We start from the raw sequence: 25,467 nt of genomic DNA on the forward strand, positions 1-25,467 counted from the left end.
TGTGAAAAACACAATTTTTCTGAAAAAAGATAAATAAATATATATATATATATATATATATATATATATATATATATATATATGCATATAGTATCTCATTTTGTTTATTGTTGATATAGCTGGAATCAACTTTGAATACGTACATATATCGCTTTGGTGAGTTGATCACGGAAAAATATCAAGCTATTGATTCTGTTTTTCTTTCTCGTCAATCTTGAGAAAAAGTGTATGTAATTTTTTTGCTATCTTCATGAAATGTTTTATATTGGTAAACTATAATTCTTTGTTTACACTGTTAACGTTGAATTAAAATGTCAAAGTCAAATGAGTAAAAAAGAAAGAAAATGCTTATTATAATAAATTATTCTCATTAATCATGTTTGATTGATGGAAATTTTTATTGCAAAGATTAATTTTAAATTTATATAAAAAAATGATAAAATTTTTATACATAATATGACATATTTTTTTTCTTATTTCTGAATCTTCCAAAATTATGTTAAATTAATTTATTGTTTGATTGTAGTAAATATTATTTATTTCTATGTGAATAATTTAATTCATTGTTTTGAATCTAAATACGCTTCAAACAGCATTTGATTCATTCAGTAAGTTTAACTACAAATTCTACTATTGTAAATTCTGCTATTCTACTACAGCACATCCACCGGTCAAACATAGTCAGACACAGTAAGAACGAGTAATCTCCTTAGATTCATCTGGACTTCCCCACGACATTCTTCGACATTGAGGAATTTAGTTTCACACATAGGGCACTCGTAGACCCACCATTCATGTTTAGCCACGAACAAGTAACCGCATCTCGCCGCCGAAATCGATATAGTGTTTAGAAAGCTCTCCTCTCTCTCTTTCTCTCTTCACACCCACGCCTACGCCGGTCGTACGCCTACCTTTCGTGTCCCGGCTTTCGTGTCGGATGACGAGCGGACCCCCGGGCTCGACTAAGGCTTCCTACCTACCTACGTGTCTTCATTCGATTCCACACCTACGTAATTATCGCGGGATGTCGGGCGAACCGTTGGCGATTTACAAACTCCCGTTTTTCCGATATATCGTCTGCTCGTGCGTGTCGATTATGTCGGCAATAACAATGTTGTTGGGATTTTTGCAGACGGCAGACACAACCGCGATTTTCCGCCGTCTCCGTCGCCCATAATTAATCCTTTGAGACCCCGGTAGTCATGGGTGCACGCACCGTTTGACATTTATCCACTCTCGCGCTATCCCTCGTCCAATTAAGCGCCATATATACGTCGCTGGTGAATCCGCGCTTTTGTCCAGACGAAGGCCCGATTATGTAAAAAAGCTTAGATAACGGCAGCCGCTGGTCTGAAAATAATTTTCCTCCGGCTCAGTCTCCGCGATCGAACTCGGAAACGACGATATAGAGTTTATCGGATCTAATTGATCGCAAAGGTGGATGACCAATTAATTAATCTTTTTAAGAAATATTTTTATGTATTTACTAATTTATTTGACAGTAAAATGTATTTCTAGTGCACGTATAGTTATATTATAAAGAGCTATCGTAACAATTATTATATATATTTACATCGTCTCACTCGTGATAATCTAAAATTTTATCAAGAGAATTAATGATACAACGTGCTGGATATTCGCGCTGAACATATCTTTAGAATTACTGGAACAATTGTTTGTGTGCCAATTTTACGTGTAACTATGGAGAACGAGTACAGGATTGAAAATATATAAGGCAACTGTGTGTTGGTGTTTTTCGCAGAAATGTTTCGAGCCAGAAAGCCCCGGAACCTCCCCTAGCTTCTCGTGATGGATGTTGCGAGATGAATGTTACGAGAGCCTAGAGATACCCCGGTATTGTCGAGAACATCTCCGAGAGAAATGATGTATTACATGGCCGACAAAGACGGTTCAGTAACCCTCCGGTGGCGCTACCCCTTTTATTATCCGCGACATATCTGTATAATATCTCACGCTATTGACCTCCTCCGTGATGTTGGCTTCGGCAAAACGTTAGGCTAAAATACTTGCAATGACAATAATCGATAGTACGTTGCGAAAGAATCCATCACGAGAAATGTGAATGAAGCCATAACGTGTAAAAAATCATTGGACGAGAGCGTTGCTAGATTTATTTAATTGATTGCGAAATTAAAGTTACGATAAGCAATAAGAATGATAGCTTATATTTTTTTCTAAAAGTTCGCTCGAAAGCGTTGAATTTATCAGAAATTTAATTGAACCTTGACACATTCCTAAAGCTATTATAATATTGATAATATTATAAATTAGTTTGCAGAAAGATTCAATTTAATTAATCAATACATGATAAGCTCGTTGAATAAATCTATAATTTGTTTAAATCTGGTTAGCGAATTTGTTTCTTCGAGTTATTGCAATGTTTATATGATCAGTCTCGTCGTAAATCTTCTTAACTTTTTATGCTTAGATACATAGCGCATGTAGTTTTTATATTAATTTAAAAAATCATTTTCATTATATATTTTTTTTATGTTATAAAATATATTTCATATATTTTGCATAACATTATGCAGTCGTATAAATTCTTTGATTATTTATTTGATTCATATTTCATTTTATAGTATTGTTTTAATTAAAATATGCATTTTTAATTGCATATTTCAGATGACTATGTTTACGAAAAATTTATATATATATTTTTACACAAAGTAAATAAGATTTGTATATTATGCGCATGTTTGAAATATATGTTTCTCACAGCTAATCGACTCACATATGTTCGCAGCGATCATGTTAGAGACAAGGTGATGATTTTTGCGACGCCTGCAATGATGTGACAATAAAGTTACCTCCTCCTACTCTCTGCTAACTGGGGATCCTCCCTATTACACACAGTGCTTCCCAATAACACACACGATCCGAGGATTACGCGCAAAAAAGCAACGCCAAACCGTTGGCCGTGGTCGGCGTCGTTGGAAATCGGTGCCAAAAGTCGACACAGACAAGCTATAAGAGCCAACCCCGCAAAAGTGTGTCAAAGAGGAATTGAACGCAGGGTGGAACGGAGAGAGAGATAAAAAGAGAAAAACAAAGAAAAAGTGAGACAAAAAGAAAAAGATATATAAACGTAATACGGAAGATCAGACACGGATATCCTTAGAAACGGGGTGAAAAGAAGGATACGTGAGGTCAGAAGCGTGTTAAGGCGTGTCGTGTCAGAAACACAAACGAGCATCACGAGTACAGAGAGTGGTGTGGTGACGCAGAGTGGTGGTGGTGGTGGTGGCGGGGCAAGGCAGGTGGCAGGATTTAAGCCGGAATAAGAGCAGTTAGAATGGGCAACAAGCTTTCTTGCAGTTGCGCACCCCTGATTAGATCAAAGACGTATCGTTACGAGGACAGCCCATGGCAGGCCGGTGCCAGGGGCGGAATGGGCGGCGCCGGAGGACGCAGGGGTGATACTGGCCACTTGCTCAGGTGCGGAAGCTTAAGAGAGAGGAAGAGGTGCGCATACCATACCATTCAACCATTCAATCACTCTCCATTCGACCATATTGCCACTCTTTCTCTTCGATGATTACCATTCGTACACTTGACTGACATGCATTATGCTGACTCTCTCTTTCTCTCTCTCTCTTTCTTTTTCTCTTTCTTTTTTTATTTGCTTCTACTTTTCATGAGCGGCATAGATAACAGCAGCGCTGGGTGACGAGAATTAGAATCTCTGCATTAATTTTGCATGATGATTATGCATGAATTATACAATAGATAGTAAAACTAAATGAATGCAATTTATCTAATAATGATAATTTATAATGATAAAAAATTATTAGAGAAAGGTCTTTTTTTCTACATGTATAAAAAAAGTCCTTTCAAGAAAAAAATTAATGGATGGGATTACTTATATTTTACTTTAAATTACAATTTTATTAGATTTTAACACATCTTAATTTTTGTACACATACATAAGTATAACCATTATATATTTCATCACAATGTTATTATTAATTTTATATTAGCAAATGCTTTGAAATATGAAAATGCTTTACTACAAAACGCAATATATTCAGATCTGAACTTATATATTATTTTGTAGCGTCTGATGATGAGACTATCTACTTCGTGCTGCGGTTATACATCGGACTGTCGCTTTTTATTTCCGTCTCTTAAACTGTCTTGCATTTTTTTTATTCATTCATTTTCTTCATTTATATCTCTTTCGCTGTCTCTTTTTCTCGTCATCTTATTTGCTTATGCTTACTTCTTTAACCCTGACCGTTTCGTTTTATTTTTCTCTTCAACTTTTTGTCTAGTTGATCAAACTTGTAATTCGTTTATCATGATCGATAATTTCTTCTTATTTGGATGCGATACGCTTAATTAACTTGGAATAATATTAGTGCAATTTTAATGTATACTTTACTTAACTAAATATAAATTGAGTTATACGCTTCTATCATATCATATCCTTGAATGTAACAAAAGTAATAATTTTTATTGTTATGTGATTTGCGATAATAAATTACATTTTATTTAAAGTGAAATGGGATATTTACTTTGTGAAATATTTTCTTTCAAATATTTTTCTTTGATCTCTATACTCTCGTCTATTTTACATTTCATCTATACACATGCTTCGCATGATTATTAGTATTTTTAGCACAGAATGTCATTACTTTTTCGTCCACACTAATCTAATTCGATGAATTCGAAAATATACCGTCTAGTTTTATCCGTTTTAAAACTTTCAAAGGCAAATACTTGCGTATTATAATTTTAATGCTGAAAGAGCTTACGCGGTATTTAGTCGGTAAATACTCGGCGAATACTACGTGCTCCTAATGTATAATACAATTGAGATTTTCCATGCACGATTTCTGTTTTATTCTTTTTAAGATACAGAACGATATTATGATCTACGTGATGTAATGATATTTTTTATGTACTTTTTAGTGTGGTATCGATCGGCATTATATCTATTACGAACAACGATTACTTTCAGTAATAGATCTTTACTTTTCTATTCTCTCATTTTATATCACAACTATTCTATTTTATCACACGTTCTCTCCTTAGAAACTTTCCTTAATGATGTGTCGATGTTCGAAAGTTATGTTGTTGCAACACATGATGTAATGACGAGAGTTTTTAGGCTATGGGCCGAAGTGTTCCATGTAAATTCGAGCGGAGCTGGCACCGTCAAATGGCAGCAGGTGTCTGAAGATCTGGTCCCGGTAAACATCACTTGCATCCAGGATTCGCCGGAGTGCGTCTTTCATATCACCGCATATAACAGCCAGGTCGATAAGATTCTAGACGTGCGGTTGGTCCAGCCAGGTAAACCATAATTGAAATTAAAGATAATGTGTTTTTTTTGTGAGAGAACAAAGAATAATATTTCTGTAAAGATATATAAAAATATAAGTTTTTGCAAATTAATTTTATTTTTGGTATAAAATATAAAGATAAAAGTAGCGCGATTACGAAAGCTTAATGAGAGTTTAATTTTTCAACAATTAATATATTATGTAATTATGTTTAAGGTACGCGCATCGGCCAAGCGTCAGAATGCTTCGTTTACTGGAAGGACACAGTGACAAATGATACATGGGGGCTGAACTTTACATCTCCCATAGACGCAAAGCAATTCAGAGAATGCTGCGTAAGTTTAGTGATACTACACCCGCGACATGTCGTTACATTATACGTACCACATCGTGCCACAACCTTGTTCGCTATCACTCTCACGAGGTCTCCGCCTATTTCCTTTCTCCTATTGGGTCGCGCGCGAGGAAGTTGAGCGGAGATGATTTAGGGGCGACACACAACAAGTCCGATACAAGTCCAATTCGACTTCTTAGGTCATTTGCAGTCACTAGTTAATTTTCCATACAGTCACCGTCGTTCAAGATTTCAAGGAAAGCGTCCTCTTCTTACTCGTTGAAGCTCGAGCCACCGAACAAGCAGAAGATCAAAACACGCCGAAAGCCACTGTCGACACCAGCCTCACCGAGCCGATCCAGAGAACCTCAGTGTACCTGTATGACACCGGAGCAGTTTGCCAGGCTACGTAGCCAAGATCCCAGATATCGAAGCCCGTGTGGTATGTGTGATTTATAGAATATATATTTAAAATTATATTAAAAAGATTTATATTCATATATATTTCTATTTTTTATTTGTTTAATCTGTGTTGTTAAAATTAAAATAATTAAAATAAGTCTTTTTTCTTTGTTATTTTTAAAATTTACGAATTTATTTTTCATTTTTTTCGTGATGTGTTTAATTTTGATAAAGGAAAAATAGAAGATCCATTGAGAGAATTTATATCTTCATATTTTAATTTTTTTAATTTTTAGTGTTTTAATTTACATGTAAAAACAATAATAAATTTAATTTTTAGATCAATATATTTTTTTTTATATAGCCAAAATTATAATATTTCGTATAAATTTTATTTAACACAAATTAATTTTATTTATTTCCGTAATTCGCGTTTTTATTAAAACTATTTATGTTATTTCAGGACCGTCTACGCTTCCACGGACCATGGCGCGATCCACGGAGATGGAAATGACACCGGGACGAGACAAGATAACAGCGGCCACATCCAGCGCATCTCTCTACGACAACGTCAACAATCCTAGCGCGACACCTGGGAAAACACCAAAGACTGGCGAATCGGCCAAACAAAAGGATAAGCAGAATGAGACGTGTCAGACAACCCCAAAGACTGCCAACGTTGGAATCGGAACTGTTACGGTGGGATCGCAGGTAAGCAATAGTTACAGCGATATAACATATAATACATTTTTTTGATCAATTTTTTTATTTTAATTATTTTTTAATGGTAAAATATATTATTCTTTATTCCACATTTAGCTAGCATTTTATTTTTCGGAAAAACAATTTTTTTTGTTATTTTTCTTTTATATTGGTTTTATATTGGTAATAATATATATTATTTTATATCATATAATACATATATTAGCAAAATCTTATAATAGATTAAATCATATTATTTCGCAGAAACTTTAGCATGTCTATTACAATTGAAAAAATTAACACTTTGAATTTATTAATTCGTTGATTTTTCATACAGATCGACAGTCCCGATGAGAAAGGTTCTACGATATCGCCGAAGAAATCGCAGAAGCAGAGCCAGGACACATCCACGCAGCAGAATGGTACTGAGATGTTGAAATCAGAGGGCACCCAGGCTGGCGGTACTCTGCAGAGCAAGTTGCTACGTAAAGAGCAGCTGCACCATACCAAGTCGGCCGACTATACCGAATTGGAGATGCAGAACGGTAATCTCTTCAACATCGTCAATAACAATCACGGTCACAGATCGAAGAGCAAGAGCACCGATGACATGCGGATCGAGAATGCGCAGAACGGCGGCATCAGCCTGGATTCGAATACCTTGAAGCGCATGTTGAAGCCGATGCCGAGCATTGACAGCCCGGTAACATCGCCGGAAATGACGAGGAAACGTCACAGTCACCATAGCTATCATTATCATCCGAGCAATAACAATCAGAAGTACATGATGCAAGAGGTTGACAACGAGAATTATGCGCATCCCTATCGCGCGCCCTATAATAATAAGTTTCAGGGATCCAGAAGCGTTCACGATATGAGCCGACAATATACTGGTATGATTTTTTTTCATTAATGTTGCTTAATATTGCTTTATTGTGTATATTACTTATTATAATTAATTTTTATTCACAATCTTTTAAGGTGCAACAATTTCTTACTATTTCATAATATCCTCGTGCCTTTTTTAATTTTTGTTATGCATGTTTATAATCGATAAATGTCTATTCTACAAGGTTCCTTAATTATTTAAATTTATAACAAGTTTGTTAATCTAAAGGATTAATATTTAATCATTATTATGATTTGTGAATATTATAATAATGTAGAGATTATTCTTAACATATTCTATATCTAACATATAATTCTTAACATATATATGTACATATGTAGAATGTTTGATTCTGAATGGGATAACGTTATCATTGTTTATATAATTTATTGTTAACAAATGTAGAATATCGAGTTGCTTTAAATAAAAATTTCTTTTAAAATTCTAAAACTAGATAAAGATAAAACATGTAAAATTTTCAAAAATATGTTAACAATGAAAACGTTAAAAAATGACTAGAAGATTGATTACATAATTTTCTTATAAAAAAAGGAATTTTTACAGGTTTTTTTACGCGATAGATATTGTCATGTTGTGATTTTTATTCATCACAAAAAATGATAAAATTTAAACATAATTTAAAAATTTTTCTAACAAAATGACAAAGTTTATACTGGAAATTACGTGATCGATTCTGTACATGATATCTCTGCCTGTCCCCATATAATTCCGGCGAACGCATAACACCGTAAGAAGTCTTCTAAAATTAACCAGCAACTGATCTCTGACGTTTATCTTCGGTATACCTCTAACCTTTAACTACATCCTCGGCATAATTTAACATGCGCACAGAGAAAACCACAATATGGTAATCAGCCAGTTCCACCTTGATGAAAGTCATAGGGTCATCCACCACCACTTGCGGCACCCCTAACATTTTGTCTTGCTTCTAACCTTCTTACATAACATGCGCACTAAGGGTCGACAATGTGATCGTCCTGTCAGCTCGACGGCAGTTTCATGGCTCATTCGCGGATGGACCACTTCTCGAGTTACGTGTTCGCTGAGTCTGACTAACTTAACATACGTCTCCTTTGTCCGTTGATCAGCGCGGACCACCGCACGACTCATCACATATTCCATCTTGCACTTTTGGTTGCACCTCTCTGCTCGCAGGCGGCAGAGGAAGGACGTACTTAGATTCGGAACGTAATCGGTGCACAGGTGACATGTCGCCGCCCTCGGACAATGTCATTTTCGACAACCAATGCTATGCGACCACGCCGAGCTCGTCGAACGGCAACTCCGACATGGAGCAGCCGAATCATTGCAACTCCCGTCGTTGCAACGGGGGCCAGACATATCAGCAGCAGAATATGCAATCGGTGTCGACTCCAGGCAGCCCAACCAGTCGGTTGCTTCTCGAGTACGAGATGCATCTCAGGAATACTCTAGCCAAGGGTATGGATGCGGAAAGTTACAGCCTGCGTACATTTGAGGCTCTGCTGACGCAGAGCATGGAAAACTTAGGTAAGACTCCGTTTAAGCTTATGGCTTTAAGATAATAAAAAAACCAGATTATGATTGTAACAAATAATCTTTTAGCAGTCACATAAAATTTATAAACCATTAATTAATATTTGTAATAAAGAATTATATAAAGAGTGTATAGAGATTTTATATCAATTGGAAATTTATATTGTTTTAGAATCTTTTTATTCAGAGATAAAAAATTATTTTTTTTAATAGTTCAATTGCTGACTAATGCGAAGTTTCACTTAAGAGTTTTAGTTTATTTGTAAGAAAACAATGAATGAATAAATAACATTTGATTTTAAGAATATTTTAGTATCGTTGAATTTATTGAATTAAATTTCGGGTAAATAAATTATATGTTATTTTAGTATAATAAAAAAATATAGTTTTGTTGTCATATAATTTTTATCTCACCGACCCTTGTTCTTTTCAAGTGAACGGATTAATTAAACTTTAGCTTTAACCTTTCCAACATAATAAGTTGATAAAATTATTGAAGTATTAAAAAAAATTTATAAGAAATTATTAATTATAAATAGCAATTTTATTAAAAAGCAAATTTTTTACATTTTTTAGAATTTGCGGAAAACATACCGTTGAATGTTCAGCGTACACCTCACGTTTCGCGAAGACGTAAGTTAAAATATATGTTGAAAATTAAAAATACACTTGGATGGAATTTTTAATTTTTTGTTCGTAATCAAATTATCGTGATTGCAGGTTCCAGTTCCAACAAATCGTCGACTCTGCCGCTATCGTATCGTTATTGCAATGAAAGACAAAACAGCAAGGATCGAGACGGCTATTATAGCGATCGTAATGAGATGGTGAGAGAGAAGAGAGAGCGAGACTCTGATCGAGATCGCGGCTATCTTAGCGACTACAATTCTAGGTAAATTATTGCTTAAATCTTCCTCTAAATTAACATTAGAATTTCGTAAAAAAATTTAAAATTTCAATTAAATTTATTGCATTTTTATATCTTAATAGTGCACGTATAATAGTGCAAAGAATAAATAAATCACACACATCTCATTCATGCAAATATATTTTTATAATCAGATAAGAGAATATAAGCTTTCTCAACTTCAAAATATTCTTTACATATAATTTTGAACATAAATCCTTGAATTATATACATTTTATTATATCTAATTTAAATTTCACATGTAAAGTAGCATAAAATTTATAAAATCTTATTCTCTTACTCAATTATTTAACAATATATTAAAAAATATTAACATATTATTTAAAAATATTTTCAACAACAAATATGAGATGATCAATGACAGATATTGGATTAAATATTTTATACTTAAAATCATTTTTATATCAAACAAAAAACGGAAGAAAAGATCAAAAAAAAAAAATAAATAAATAAATAAATAAATAAAACAAACAAAAACAAAAACGAAAAATATATATTTTTGTAGATTATTTCGTAATCATTCTAATGATATTTTTTAAGTATTTTTAAATTTTTATGTGATTTGAGTTAATTGTGGAATTGAATCGCTGACGCTTTCTATTTCCTTTGAAATATCTCCTTTGCCAAGTAGTACAACGTTAATTAACGCGGTCGCGATAATAACCACTGACCCTTCGAAGGGTCCGTATCAAAAAAGGCGCGAAAGTCATCGTCAAGAGACTTTGACATTTAAAGGGTTGTGCTCTATGACCACCGACCAGAGGAACAGTGACGGTCGATGAAACGTGCTCTCGTTCATTAAGGACGACCTGGATAATATCACCGGATGTAGTTATCGTCTATCGATAGAGTCCGCGCGGGCGGATAAAAAAAGAAAGGAAAAAAAAATATTACACCGTGCGCTGTGAAGCTATATCGATAGGCGACGCGCGTCGCGTGGCGTTTATCGAAGTCTTCTCGAAGGTATACGCCTCTCGATACAGCGCTCGGCGCATGCATCATCATCCCCGGCCGCCGGCGCGTTGTGCATTACGGGTCAGCGAAGGCGGCGATTGACAGCAACAAGCCGCATCGTAGTAAATATAGAAATCTCGCAAGTGGGCTTCGGCTCTCAGCTGGCCAGGGAGTACGAAGGGAAAAAGAGTGTTTTTCGAAATCGCGTAAATGAGAAAGAAACGGCAAAACGCGCGACGAGATTTTGCGTGTGTTCCTGCCGGTATATCAAAGTGCAAAGCGCATCTTGAAAGACTTGATATCTGATCTTGCGATAAGAATAAAAATTGCGCACTTCCTGCGTGATACCATTGTCTGAATATAATTATGCTAGTGCGAAATGATGAATTATCCGAGCAAATCACGTTGCGATATAAAAATGCGCTATGTGCAACTATGTGTCGCATGAATTTCTAGTAAACGCACATGTGAAGTACAAAAAGGCAACGTTAATAAATCATCGATGTCTTTAATCGCTCCGACAAAATCGCACATGTAGTTATGTGTATATTACATGGTGATAAAAGTGTGAAGTAAAAGAAAGTGAACTGAAAAAATTATCAACTCTGAGAGTAGAAATATTTATAAAAGAGTAGAAACATTTATAGTAGAAACATAAATATCAAATAACGCTTAGATATTTTTTGATGAATAATAATTATCTCAGTGTCAAAATATTTAAACAAAAATGATTTTGAAATCAGATTAAACGAAGATATTAATCTCGCCGTTATTAATTATAGATAGTAATAATTTTTCAAAAGAGTGCAAAAAAAGAAAAAAATGATGAGATATTCATCTCATCGTTAGGAAAGACTTGGATAGAGAAAATTTTCAATCTCTGAAACAACGAGGATAATCAACGCAACTGATAAATCGCGTGAAAATGTAAATTAATAATTATTTTGTTTGACACGGCTGTATGCAAACATTGATATCTTTGAGCAACAAAAATAATTATTCAGTCGCGTCGCACGTGATTGTTGGTCGCGCGAAAATTGTAACGAGAGGAAATAATTATTTTGCTGTGCGAGCACAAACAGCGATCATTTTCATGCATCGGCGATAATCATCTTTTCGTTTCCGAATGCAAATGTCAAACTGATTATTTAGCTGATCATTGTAATCGCAGTACAAATACTGATTTAACAGACGATTTGAAACATTGAAAATTGCAACAATGAGTTACAGCTACAGTCTACAGCGCAACTACCGATCGCTCGAGAGGCGGCGAGAGCCAAAAAAGATGCCGAAAATGCCAAAGTTGCCGGAAAAAATTTTCTATCGTATTCTGGATGATGGATCCGGAGATCAAACTCAGAATAAGAAACATGTGAAATTTCAATTGCTCGGAGAAGATGACGATGCAAAGATATCGTCAGGCATACCATGCTCGGATTTGTCGCCTATACCTGCACGGTATTGCACATCCGTATATAATATGCGCGGAGATACACTTAATGTTTTTAACTCGGATATCTTGTATAAAATAAACACAATCAAAATATATTTTTTCGATAACTTGATTGATTTTTCTACAATATAAAAATATTGTATTGTACGATAAATAAAATATTAGCTTGATAAATTTTAATAATTTCAAGCCATCTTGATGGTATGACACAAAATTATAAATTATTTAAGCTTAAAATTTATTTTATTAACAATTTTAATTAATTATTATTATTAATAAGAACATATATAATCTTGTAAAAAGATATCTTGTTTTATCAACATTATATTAATTATACAAATTGATATATATATATATATATATATATATATATATAAATAATTATTTTTATTAAAGTAATTATTTTATTAAATGACTTTGATAAATAATATTAATAATGTATTGTACATAACATTGATTTGTAACATGATGTTTGCAGATGCGCCAGCTGCATCGGGGAATCCGCGCGTGCACAATGGTTTCGGCATTCTGACGGTTGGCAATCCGGCAGCTCAACTCTCGGCTCTGGTGCTTCGAGTTCGATAAATCCAGGGTATTCGGGATATAAGAGAGAGTCACCCTGGGATTCTCTTCCTTCTTTAAGACACGAGGGCAGCCTCAACGACAGTGGATATAAATCCAACCGGACTGATTCTCTTGAACAAAGGTAAGGGAAGTAGATTCCTTGCATCGGAAGCAAATTCGTTATTGATTCTTGTGTAATATATTTGAAAAATTCCAACATAAATTGTCTCTAATATATGATAGATTTTTTGATAAGTTTGGGGTAATTTTTACTTTTGTTACGTTAAAGTAAAAATTAAAGTAAAAATAAGTTTCTAAGCATAAATAATTAAAAAATAAATAAAATATATAATCAGTTTTTGTATTATAAATAAGCAAAAAGATATATAATAAGAGAGAATATTTGCAATTTTTTAAAATGTAAGTATTAAAATAAATATATTTATGCCATATTTATTATTTATATTTGTTATCGTAAATTTTTTAATTATATATATATATATATATATATATATATATATATATAATTTGTACATGCATAATTAGTGACAAAGTGTAAGATATTAAAGCTAATTTTATTACAAAAAAAATCGTTAAAAATTATCTTTAAATTGAATATATCCATTTTTTAATAAAAAATTATTTTCCATATATTTTATAATGTAATATAAACTTCTGTTTAAAAATAATATACAAAAGTACTCTAATACTGTTTAAGACAGATATGCACAGTAAAAATATAAATATTCCAAACTAAAAGTAAAAAAGAAGTATGAACTTTTTCGGCACAATGCGTACTTATACTTTAGTGTCCCTTTTTGATTTCCAGTTCACCACCCATCTTTTGTTGTCCTATATTGTTGGCATTGTCTTCCATATTTCCATTGTACTCTCTTCGCTCTCTTCTTACTTTTATCGCACATCTCGACTCCTCTGTATTATATTCTGGTCCTGAAAATAGTTTTAACCTCTTAAAATTACGAGATATTGATCTTTATCAACTGTTGGCTTTTTGCAGTATGTGTATATTGTTATAAAAAAATAATTTATTTACATTATATTACAAATATTAATGATAGTTTTTAATTAACTTTGTAATTTTTGATTGTCACAAAATATTCTTTCTTTTCCTAGTAAATAATTCTTTTCGATACAACTCTCAATTATTATTTACGTATTTTAGTATCATATCAACTTTAGTATTATATAAATAGAAATATCCTTTGAAATAATTTAAAAATGAATTCCATGTAAAACATAAAAATATAGTGTTCTATTTCCTAATATTCTTATAAAGCATATAATTAAAATCATATGCATAAAAAATTAATATTATCGATGCAAAAAGAGGAATGTATTAGAAATTAATTTTGTAATGGCTTCTGATTAAAGGAAAGATCGTAAAAAAGATTGTAATTAGAAGATATCCATTTTATACATTTGTGGGATATCACGGTATTTAATTAAATGTGTTGCATATTCCAGAGGTACTTTTGACAGACAAGACAGCGTCAGATCCGATTACATGTCCGACCGGGATGGCAGATACGGAATCGTTCAACAAGCTTCATTGGAGAGTACCGACTCAAGGCTTTGCTACTTGACGTCTTCCGAGGTAAGTTATCCAAGCACTCGTTGACCTTATCAGTTTGATACATCCAAGTGCCACTCAATGATGCCTTTGTAGCACAATTTGCATTCATACTATGTGCGGCTATAGAATATACGAAAGCTCGTTTCGATTTCTTGCACCGACTTTGCATGCTAGTGCCAAATAATTCTATGTCAGAAATAATCACGAAACTATATCTGAGACTTTCACAATTTACTTGATATGTACTTACTGCAAAATTAATACTTGATTCTGTTCTTAAGAATCGTGAGCACGCTGCGTGTTAAATATTAAATTTAATTATCCGCAGTCTTTTAATTAAATGCGCGACGAAGGGCACATTGACTCATGGAATGCAATTGCAAATATTAATTTAATTGGAAAAATAGACATTTAATTTCAATAACTAGAATAATTATATGTATGCAATATATGTATGAATATACATATATATAATTTATTATCATATTAATTTTTAAAATATAACATATTTTAAAAATTAAAATGATAATAAATTAAATTAAATAAAAGACAAAATAGAATAAAATAAAATAAAATTTTTGAAATATTTATTCGTAGATTCTATAATAAATCTATTTTTCTTTTTGTTAAAATTTTTAAAGTGTATTAATATTTTAGATTTATTATAATTTTTTGTAATTTTTCTTAAATATTTTACAATCGTAATTTAAATATTCTGATGACAATATCAGTTTTTCTATAGAAAAAGGCGCTGCGCTTATATTGGATTTTATTGCTGTTTAGCTTTTCTCTCTCTCTCTCTCTCTCTCTCTCTCTCTCTTTTTCCTTCTTTTACTTTCTACACAACACAAAACGTAAAAAGGCGCATTTGCGATGCGGCGCATTACTTTTAAAGCCCTTTGAAAAGATTCTTTTTCGCTTACACTTACCATATATTTGTGATTTAAAACAATAAAGTACCCAGTTACTATATTCGCAAAAACGAATCGAAAACGATGGCGCAAATTCTTCTCTTGATAGTTTTGAAGTTTTCTATTCTACGTTAAAAAAGAGAAAGATGAAAACGCATTTTTGCATAAAACAATTTATATCTCCTTTATTTGCTTTGATTTATAATTCACTTTACTATCTACTTTAAGACGCAAGAAACTATATTCTTTAAAACGCTTTGCAAACATATTAAAAAAGACAATATTAATATATAATATAAATATATATTATATATATATATATATATATATATATATATATATATATATATATATTTTAATAAATTAATATAATTGTTTTAAATAGCCTTTTTATAAAACAATTGAATTTTTTATTATTTAAAAGGAATTTATAATAATCTATAATAGAATTTATTTTTGTTATCAGATGGTCAATCATTTTTCATTACACTTTCAATGTATAAAAATAAAACTTTATATGTATATTTGTATTATATTTCTATTACATAAAATTTATATTTTTAATTTATATATCAATTTAACGAGATATTAATATACACAATGTCAATCTTTTGCAAACGTGTCAGAAATGATATTTTTATTTCTAATGATTATGAAATACTGCGCAACCTCTGGTTGCACAAATTGCGCTTTCGCATCGGCCACGCCTATCGTGTAACGACGATGTTATAAAAGAGGTCAACGCGAATCGAGGAGACGGAAATGCATGTATGTGTCGATAATCATGATTCAAAGTCCGAACGTTTTAACAAAAGTACGATTGTTTCCGTATTTTTTTTTTATTTTTCTCGTAATGATACCGAACTAACATAAAAGTTAAAATTTTTGACATGCATGTGCGGGCGCATGATCCTTACGTATGAAGGACGCTTACGTGGCCAACAAACATCGATAACCTACTGACCCTGTGTCTTGCGTTCGCTAGCCGCTCAAATCCGCTGCTCTAATCCGCCCTATTCGTATAAGCTCCTCGTTGTCTCTCGATTATTTTGCACCGCAAATAGAAATGTGTAGGTGCATGGGTATAGATGCGGAGATAACAGGGTGGAACGAGTCGAGGTCATGCGAATCTGAACGCATTCCGTTGCGTACATATGTATGTACAAACCTACCCTTTCGCAAAGATATATACATATATATATATATATATATATATATATATATATATATATATATATGTATACGTGTTACGCGATAGTGCCCGTTACGAGAACCAACCGCAGAGCAACGGAGAGATTCTATTATCACAAGCTTACGCAAGCGTTGGCTTTTATTCTCGCGTTCCGCGGTCGACCAACTGTCAAACAGCAATTTCCATTGTACGATTTTAATTAATTTTATTTTTTGCATGTCAAACGCAAAAAGGTATAAAATAAAAGTTCTATATGTAAAAAATTATATATGTTTACAAAGAACAAAATTACATATAAAAAAATCTATAATTAATTCATTAAAACAATAAAACTTAATACTGTATCGAGATATTATTTTTTATCTATAGCGACTATATTTAAGTTTTATTTTGAGAAATTATTTGGGGCGAGATTCTCAAACATTATTTTTCACATGTGAAAAAGTTTTAAGAAATTCTACTCTGAGAAATTATATACAATTCTCGAAATACGTCTTGCATAAAGGTCGGTGCTTTTATGACGTTGTGAGCAAAGATACGCGTTTTAGGGGTTAATAGGTTGCGCCGAGATTAGCGGACTGAACCCTTTGCTCGAGAGTAAATAAGAGAATCGAGCATCCCTGCACCTGTCGTTGCACAAGTCGAGCAGCAGCCTGCACCAACAGGTGCATGCGCAAACGCACAGCATCTTCTGTGACTTTTTTTTTCTTCTTCTTTTCCCTTATATTTTTTTTGCTCTTGTCGTGATTAAAGTATGATCGCGAATCGGAAAGATAATTAATTGGTACGTGATAAATATTTAGTTTAACTGTCCGCGTATAAGTCAAACCTATTGTTCTGATACAGAAGACATACTGTTTGCAACGATAAATTTTACAACGACCGATTGTTCTTATCTTCTTTCGTCGCGCAAGGAAACTATGTCATAAAATTCAATAAAACTTCGCGTCGCTCGCATGCGCGCCAACCCGTTATATATAATCCGCGTAGGATTATTTTTTTAATCCCCGAGCCCCATTGGCAAAAAAAAAAACGAAATATATATGTGACGCAAAGCGCAGAATAAAAGAGCTATGAATAAATAACAGCTGTAGATCGGTACATTTGATTCATTGATACGAGAGTAATTCAAGTTTTACGCATAAAATTGTACTTTACAAATTGAATACATGTTAAAGCTGTTGACTACTTTTTCATTATACCAAAGAGTCTTGATGTAATTGTCTCATTTTAATTACGAAATAAGAAAATACATTATTAAAAAAAACTCCTTATACTAAAGGAAATTGTATACTGGAAAAAATCTTGACAAAATTCTGAAACTATATGTTTCTTTTGCTGAAGAAAATTGCAATGCGAAAAGTAGATGCAAAACAATAGCTAGCAATGAATCTAAAGAGTCTTTTTACATCTTTTAATTAATAATAATTTTTTTGTCATCATTCTTAATATTGAAAAATAAAATTAATGCAATATAACTTCAGAAAATCGGCATATAAAATTTTGCATATAAATATATTTAAATAATCAATGCAGATTTGCGACCCGATTTTTTGAAAATCATTTCTTTCAAATCGAATTCATCTGTGCAGGGTGGCGGAGTAACAATCGTGAAACGTTTAGCTGTCAGCTGTTAACTGTTACCAATTGACAATCATGCAGCGCGTCGCGTTCCCTTCCAGCACCCTCGACGTTGCATATCAACCCTTTTGCTCGTTTCGCTTACAAAGTGTAACTCCCCCTTCTCCTATTTCACGTTGCGGGAACTACTACTGACTATATCCCAGTGCCATCCACCCTCTCTCTTCGTGGCATCCCTCCCTGCCGCTTTCTCCGCTCTGCCCTCCTCCTGCAATCCCCCTTCGACCACCACAAGGACCGTGGTATTGATTCCCCTCGCGGTAGCAGCTCTTCTTCCCTGTTCTCCAGCGGCAGTCCGGAGCGAAGCGCGTTCGCGACTGCGGACTTGGTGACATTCGCTCGTAAGAGAAGGGGAGAAAGACAGAGATAAAAAGAAAGAATAAAGAAAGAAAAACAATAAAGAGACCCTTGCCCGAGGATATCTTATTCACGCCGGATTCAATGGCCGATACCGCTGTTTTCCGCCGAAGGCGGTGATAAAATTCCATGGCGATGACGAGAATCCTCAGCGATCCCGCGCCACGGCGCAATCCCGAGTGAAACGGGGCCCATCGATCGACGGACGTTTATTAGACGCGGTACACGAGAACCTCGACCTCGTGGAGAACCGACGGACGGACGGTGGCAGCGCGACGCGGCACGACGCAGCTTCTTCTCCCTGTCTCGCAGCATCCACCGCGACTCGCATCACCGAGTCGGGCGCTTTTGAAGAGAAAGAGAGGGAGAGAAAGAGAGAGAGAAAACGGCGCCGTTGATGCGCCGATGCGCGGGCGCCGGAAGTCGTCGAGCCGCGCGGGACACATCCCCGGACGACACGTCGGCAGCGGCGCCAACGGCTGTCACCCGTTTGCCGGAGAACGCGCGTTTCTGCATAAACGCATCCGATCTCGTCGCGTGTTCGAACTGCGCACCTCGATCGCGAAGAGAATATTCATCGGAGATTGCACCGAGCGTAAAGGGATTTGGTGCAACCTGTCGCGCGCGAGGCTATAAATGTTTCCACGCGTTTAGGAGTAATATCCTTAGGGGTAATATCCTTAGAGTAATCATTGAAACGTGAATCGGAAGTATGGAAGTGCATCCGCCGTTCATCAGACTCCAATAAATCCGACAAATAGGATTTATACTAGAAGAATTTGTTTGTAGAGAACGCAAAATACACTCTCTGATTTCTTGAAATTGCGCAATAATTGAAACAGTGAAGAGAAAATTCCTGCAGGATGTCATTAGAATAGACAATGAATCCTCGTGTCACGATGCGGATCAGAAGTTAAAATGCGTGATTACAACGCATCGATTTTTACTTGAAGGATTTGTGTATAGATGAGATTTGGTCGCACGTGCGTGCAAGATCGAAGCAAAATGCGTCGCGACGTGGCGGCGCACTTCGATGATGACAACATCGTCACTGGTACCTGGATCCTCTTCTTTTCTTGCGATCAACTCGAGGCTGATTTCCGCCGTGGGATGATTTCCGGAGAATCGAAAACAGGTCAATCGCAATTGGCAAATGATTGATTTTAGCTTACCGATATATTAAAGAAAAGGTGAGGATACTTTATTGAAATATTACGCAAAGAATACATTTAACGAAGAGAGAGAAAAAGAAATCAAATAAGCTCGGGAGAAAAAAAAACGAAGATTGGTTAAAGAGGTTGAAGTAATATATTCTGGATAGATGTTGGAGATTAGATAAGGTGCGAGGTAAAAGAGGGTAACGGTTTACAGCGCACTTTTTCGCGAGAGAAGAGAAAATCGATGCTTTAAGAAGACATCTATAGCGATGTGTGGGAAAGAAGGGAAATCAGCTGGAGAGGAGCAAAAATCAACGTTTAGAAAAGATATCTATATGTATACTTAAGCAGAACAAGAGAATATTTTTCTATGGCAAATTCGTTTCTATTACGCATATAAAAAAAAGAGAGAAAAAGAGAGAAAGAGAAAATATCCTATATATTATCACTTCTCATTCCTCGCTGCAAAAAAAGAGTTGAAGTGGCATCTACGACATCTTCGATCGTCCAGCATCGTTGACGGCGATCTTGCGAGCTTTGTGTGCTTCTTGAATGAATAATGATTCTTGGGAAAGTCTCTTAGAATTTTAGTAGAGAATTCTTCTTCTGCGTATAAGTACCTGCGGACACTTGCGGCGATTCTTTGCCGCTCTCATGCTTTCTCATGCGTCATCACCCATAACTTTAGAGATTCTTGAGATAATTAGATTGTAGTCTCGTAAAGTTAACATTAAGAAACTTGACGCATCCTTCTTAATAGTGCAAAAGACGTTTGCCTTAAGTAGAGGACTTTATTAATAAACTCGAGGAAATTTTTTTCGGGTTTGAAATAGACTGTCATAAATTTAAATGAATCTATATGAATAAACGTAATGTAACAGCTGTTCTGCCGTCATTCAACTTTCGCTCTTCTTGGTAATCGATGGTCGCATCGTGAGCCGTTCAATATTTACGCATCATTAATATTTCATCTAGTATACTTATCGACGCGTCATTGACGTTTGATAAATGAAAAATTGAACAGTTGATGTATAACCGGGACGAAAACTTTAAGAGCCGTAAGAAGTACAAAACATTTGCGAAGCGATATCATCGAGCTTATACATCGCGACAATCGATCGTAAAGAAAGAATATCTCACCAAGCCACGTGGATGACTCTTCTACCGTCCGCGAGACAATAATAATGCCATCGGAGAAGAAGCGAGATGTCGTGGTCGGCGTCGCAATGACACTTTTGCCCCGTCATCGGGAAGTCAAAGATCCCGTCCGACAGTTCTCCCTCCCTTAGGAATCGTCCAGTCGCGGACGGTTTCAACGTCTCTTCCTCAAGTTAAGTCACCGCCGGCGGAAGAACGACGAATAATGGTAGAGCCGAAATGGTCGATCAAGTGTGCGAATAGTACCCTGGACCTGCTGGATCCGAGCGACGACAGTTACACGGACCTGAAGACGCAGCATCAGCGACGCTGCTGGAAGTACTTTTGCTGGTGTCGCAGGCACACTATAAGCGTGATATGCATTAACGACTCGCGCAAATTATATTGGTTCAACTGCCGGAACGTCCAGGAAAAAGTTACGTACGGCTCGGGCGAGGGCTATTATCATAAGCTACTGCGTCTGGTAAACGGCGCGTTAAACACCTGGGCGCAACGTTACATCGACGGCCTAAGCGTGGCGCGTCGTGAAATTATGTTGAAGATCAACGGTAGCGCGGACAACAACATGAGGTTGCTCAAGGAGGGCTGCTACTGCCACTACCATCCGCATATGACGGCGGACGCGTGCAACGCCGATTTTCTTAGAAGAGTCGTAAGTTTCTGGGCCGGCGAGAGCCTCAGGGGAATACGCGAGAGGCTCCGCGGCATGACCAATATTACGAAAAAGGTAGAGGACACGAATCGCGAATCTTCTCTATTCTCTTGTGGAGGAATGTTTCTCTTGATATATTCAGATTGATATATTGTATATTGTTCCCGAATATATATATATATATATATATATATATATATATATATACACATATTTCCCTGCCTATATCTGTATAAGAGCAATCGCACGTCGAGAATACCACCCGCGTGTGAGATACCAATCACTTGGCATGCGCTTCGGGCAAGAGCGAGGGTAGAGGGAGGGAAAGGAATTAAATCTGCGTCGAGTTCCGTTTCCGTTGGACTTTCGTTCGTCGACCTCCCCCCAATTACTCGCACTCATTCTCGCACTCAGAATTGCATCTCATTTTCATGAACATCATTAAACATAATATCGTATATAGAATGAAAAATAATTTGTCATATTAAAATTACATGTATCTACAAGTTAAAAATTTATAATCGCGCTTTTAACATGATGGAAAATAACGAGGGGATAGACAACGAAAACAGTGGAATTGCCAGACAAAATACCTTCGCATTTGCAATATGATTGTTCTTTGTTGTGAAGTAGAGATTTCAATTGCAATATAATATTTTGGCATGTATGATCGCGTCGAAATAATCTCTTGAAAGTGACATAATCTTCTTAACTAAAAGGGCTTCTAAGCTGGCCTGCTAAAGTTGCATTAAAACTAGTTGCTACATTTAAATAGCATGTTTCGAGTAAAGCCTTAATTAAGATTTCTTTGCATCTCCACTGCTGATTATTAGTAATGCGAATGTCTCCCTTCGATGTAATATTTTTTTTGTTTAATATGTAATTAATTTGCAATAATACTAATTAATTGAATAATGCTAGTGTACTTGTATTTATCAAAAATTAATTAAATGTTTAAAATAATTATAAATTAAAATTATATTAAACATTAACCTCAACAAATTATTAGAGTAAACTCAGATAACGAAATCTCAGTAAATTATTACATTATAAACTCTGCACTAATTATAATTCTTAATGCAATATTTCTAATATATTACAATTTCTAATGTACAGCACAAAAAAGTAATTAGTTAATTATTAAAAAAAATATATATATATAAACATATTTATTGTAAATAACAATAAAACGCAACCCATATTTGCAATTCTTAAATATGCACTCTTAGATAGATGAAACATCCTCAATTAATTATGTACATATAAAGCATCTTGTCATTGTCAGTAATAGACTAGACTTTTATCTTTGCATATAATCATTTTTTATCAGCATTATTTTATTTTACTATAATCGCACAATACATTTTTTTCTATGCACATTTTCTCTCTTTTCTCTATATACATATATATACATATACATTCTTTTTTTTTTACATATATGCGTGACTCCACGTGCATTTGCAAGAATAAAAAAAATTCGTGAAGAGCAAAGGATATTCGATTATTTATCGTCAAATTTAACGTGGGATCGCCCGTATTTGTTTTGATTTTTGCAATGATAAACATGATGTTTGTCGCGACTTAAGATAATATTTGATGTACTTTTCAGATGTCAGACGATGATAGAATGTCACTCACCACCGCTGTCAGCGACGATGACGACGGCGAGAGTGTCATAAATTCGCCCTATCGTGGAAAGCAGACTGGTACAGCTGCAGCTTCGTTCAATTGCACCGGTGCAGTTCGGAAAGCAGGGTACGTCGTTTGTATTTTGTTCTATAAAGATAATGAGCCTTGAGGGCCTGTATATAAATATCTCTCGGATAATAATGTTAAGATAAATACATAGAAGGCTATGGACAAAGAACTATCTTTTAGATCACATTTTCTTTATATTTTAAAAAATATAGTTTGTAAATTACTTTATAAATTAATAAGAGAAGAATTTTATAGTTTTTATTTAAATATTAGTCATTATATATTTTAAAAATAAAGAAATTTGAGATTTTTAAGATAAATTAAATGTGACATAGAATAAACAATATAAAAATCATAGGAATAATATAATGATAAATTTTTGATATATTGAAAATTATTTGTTTTTATATTTTATATAACAAATGTAAATCTAAATATAAGAGGAAAAATGATATAATGACGATGCATCAAAAATTTTAGATTTCTCAGTGTGAAGAAATGGCTGTTACGCAAGAAGCATCAGATCGAGCTAGCTAGAAAGAGAGGCTGGAAGGGTTATTGGGTCTGCCTGAAGGGCACTACACTCCTCTTCTACCCTTGCGATTCCCAGGAAAGCAGAGCTATGGAAGCGGCACCTAAACATCTAATCATTGTTGACGGTGCGATTATGCAGCCGATTCCTGAACATCCGAAGAGGGATTATATATTTTGCCTTAGCACCGCTTTCGGAGATGCTTATCTATTCCAGGTAAAGAAAATTTTTTTATTCTGACAATCAAAATTAATGTAAAAAAAGAAATATATATATTTAATTTATATATTAATATTAATATATATATGAAGAAAGATCTCTACGAGATCTCTACGAGATAAACCGCTCTTTACAGCTAATTAACAGTTTTGCGAACAGTTTTGTGAACTTCTTAATAAGCATTGAATATCTTTGCAAATGACACGCCAATTAAACTCGAAGCAAGTGATCGACAAGTGAGGCGAACAATTTGAGATAAAGTTGAATTCGAATAATTTCGGTTTAGTTTGATCTCTACACTTTGGCAGCTCGAGAGTGTATGAACCGCGCGAATCGCTAACCAGCTGTATTTAATTAATTCCGTCTCACGAACTTCCATTTCTTGATCACGCAACGGCAAACTTTTAATAGCCTGCGGCTCCTACTTAAAAGCTTGTCACGACTTTAATGTATATAAATAAAAAATAAAAAATGTGAGCGACATTATGTACATTGCTTCGCGGCGGTATCGATTTGCTTTCAAAATTTCCCGATGCTTAAATATCGAAGATCTTAATTCTCTCTTACAAGAAAAAAACCTCTGTATTTTTTAGGCGCCATGTCAAGTGGAGCTGGAAAATTGGGTGAATAGTATTCATTCGGCGTGTGCCGCCGCTTTCGCGCGTCATCGCGGCAAGACCGGCACGCTGCATCTTCTGCAAGAGGAGATCTTTCGTTTGGAGAAGGCGATCGAATCGGTATGTCAAGAAAATATCATCGATATAATATTTTATTGAGTTTGATTTATTTTAAATATCGAAGAGAAAGATGTAAGAAAAAGCAATTACACACATGAATTTATTAGATTTTTATTTCAAATTATTACAAATATATTTTTAATAGAGTTTGAATATATATTTAATTACTATACATTTTCACATATTGACGGAATGCTTTTTTCATGAAAAAGATGAAGAAAGATACATTAAATAATATCGATTTGTGTACTGGTTATTTACAGGACCACAAGATGAAACACATGGCAGATCTCCAGCAATCAGTGGTGTCCGACGTCGACACTAAGCAGCAAATCAACAATCAAATAGTACAATGGGAAGAGAATCTGGAACGTCTACATTGCGAACAATTCCGTTTGCGGTGCTACATGGCTAGTTTGCAGAGTGGCGAACTGCCTAATCCGAAAGTAAGTATCAAATATAACATAAAATATTAATACTTTATGCAAACTAAACTATGCAATCAAAAGACATTGTCTAATTGTGCGAATATAATTATAATTATTTTT

At 34.5% G+C, this 25,467-nt stretch overlaps 1 protein-coding gene across 4 annotated transcripts in view; it reads left to right on the top strand.

The window, feature by feature from the left end:
• LOC126853912 (protein still life, isoform SIF type 1) overlaps positions 1-25,467 on the top strand; it is a 38,800-nt gene that overhangs the window by 3,871 nt on the left and 9,462 nt on the right. For 2 of the 4 annotated variants that reach the window (XM_050600085.1, XM_050600086.1), the window contains exons 4-18: positions 2,768-3,486; positions 5,135-5,319; positions 5,526-5,644; positions 5,878-6,085; positions 6,509-6,756; positions 7,085-7,640; positions 8,813-9,166; positions 9,749-9,805; positions 9,893-10,064; positions 12,986-13,213; positions 14,557-14,686; positions 23,343-23,488; positions 23,912-24,179; positions 24,776-24,919; positions 25,183-25,365. In XM_050600085.1, coding sequence (XP_050456042.1) covers positions 3,317-3,486; positions 5,135-5,319; positions 5,526-5,644; positions 5,878-6,085; positions 6,509-6,756; positions 7,085-7,640; positions 8,813-9,166; positions 9,749-9,805; positions 9,893-10,064; positions 12,986-13,213; positions 14,557-14,686; positions 23,343-23,488; positions 23,912-24,179; positions 24,776-24,919; positions 25,183-25,365 — 3,168 coding nt within the window. In that variant the 5' untranslated portion in view covers positions 2,768-3,316. Of the gene's footprint in view, positions 1-2,767; positions 3,487-5,134; positions 5,320-5,525; positions 5,645-5,877; positions 6,086-6,508; positions 6,757-7,084; positions 7,641-8,812; positions 9,167-9,748; positions 9,806-9,892; positions 10,065-12,284; positions 12,513-12,985; positions 13,214-14,556; positions 14,687-23,342; positions 23,489-23,911; positions 24,180-24,775; positions 24,920-25,182; positions 25,366-25,467 lie in introns of all 4 variants that reach the window. The other 2 variants (XM_050600084.1, XM_050600087.1) reach the window with 2 other exon arrangements.

Source organism: Cataglyphis hispanica, chromosome 13 (assembly GCF_021464435.1).
Source record: "Cataglyphis hispanica isolate Lineage 1 chromosome 13, ULB_Chis1_1.0, whole genome shotgun sequence".
Lineage (NCBI taxonomy): Eukaryota > Metazoa > Arthropoda > Insecta > Hymenoptera > Formicidae > Cataglyphis > Cataglyphis hispanica.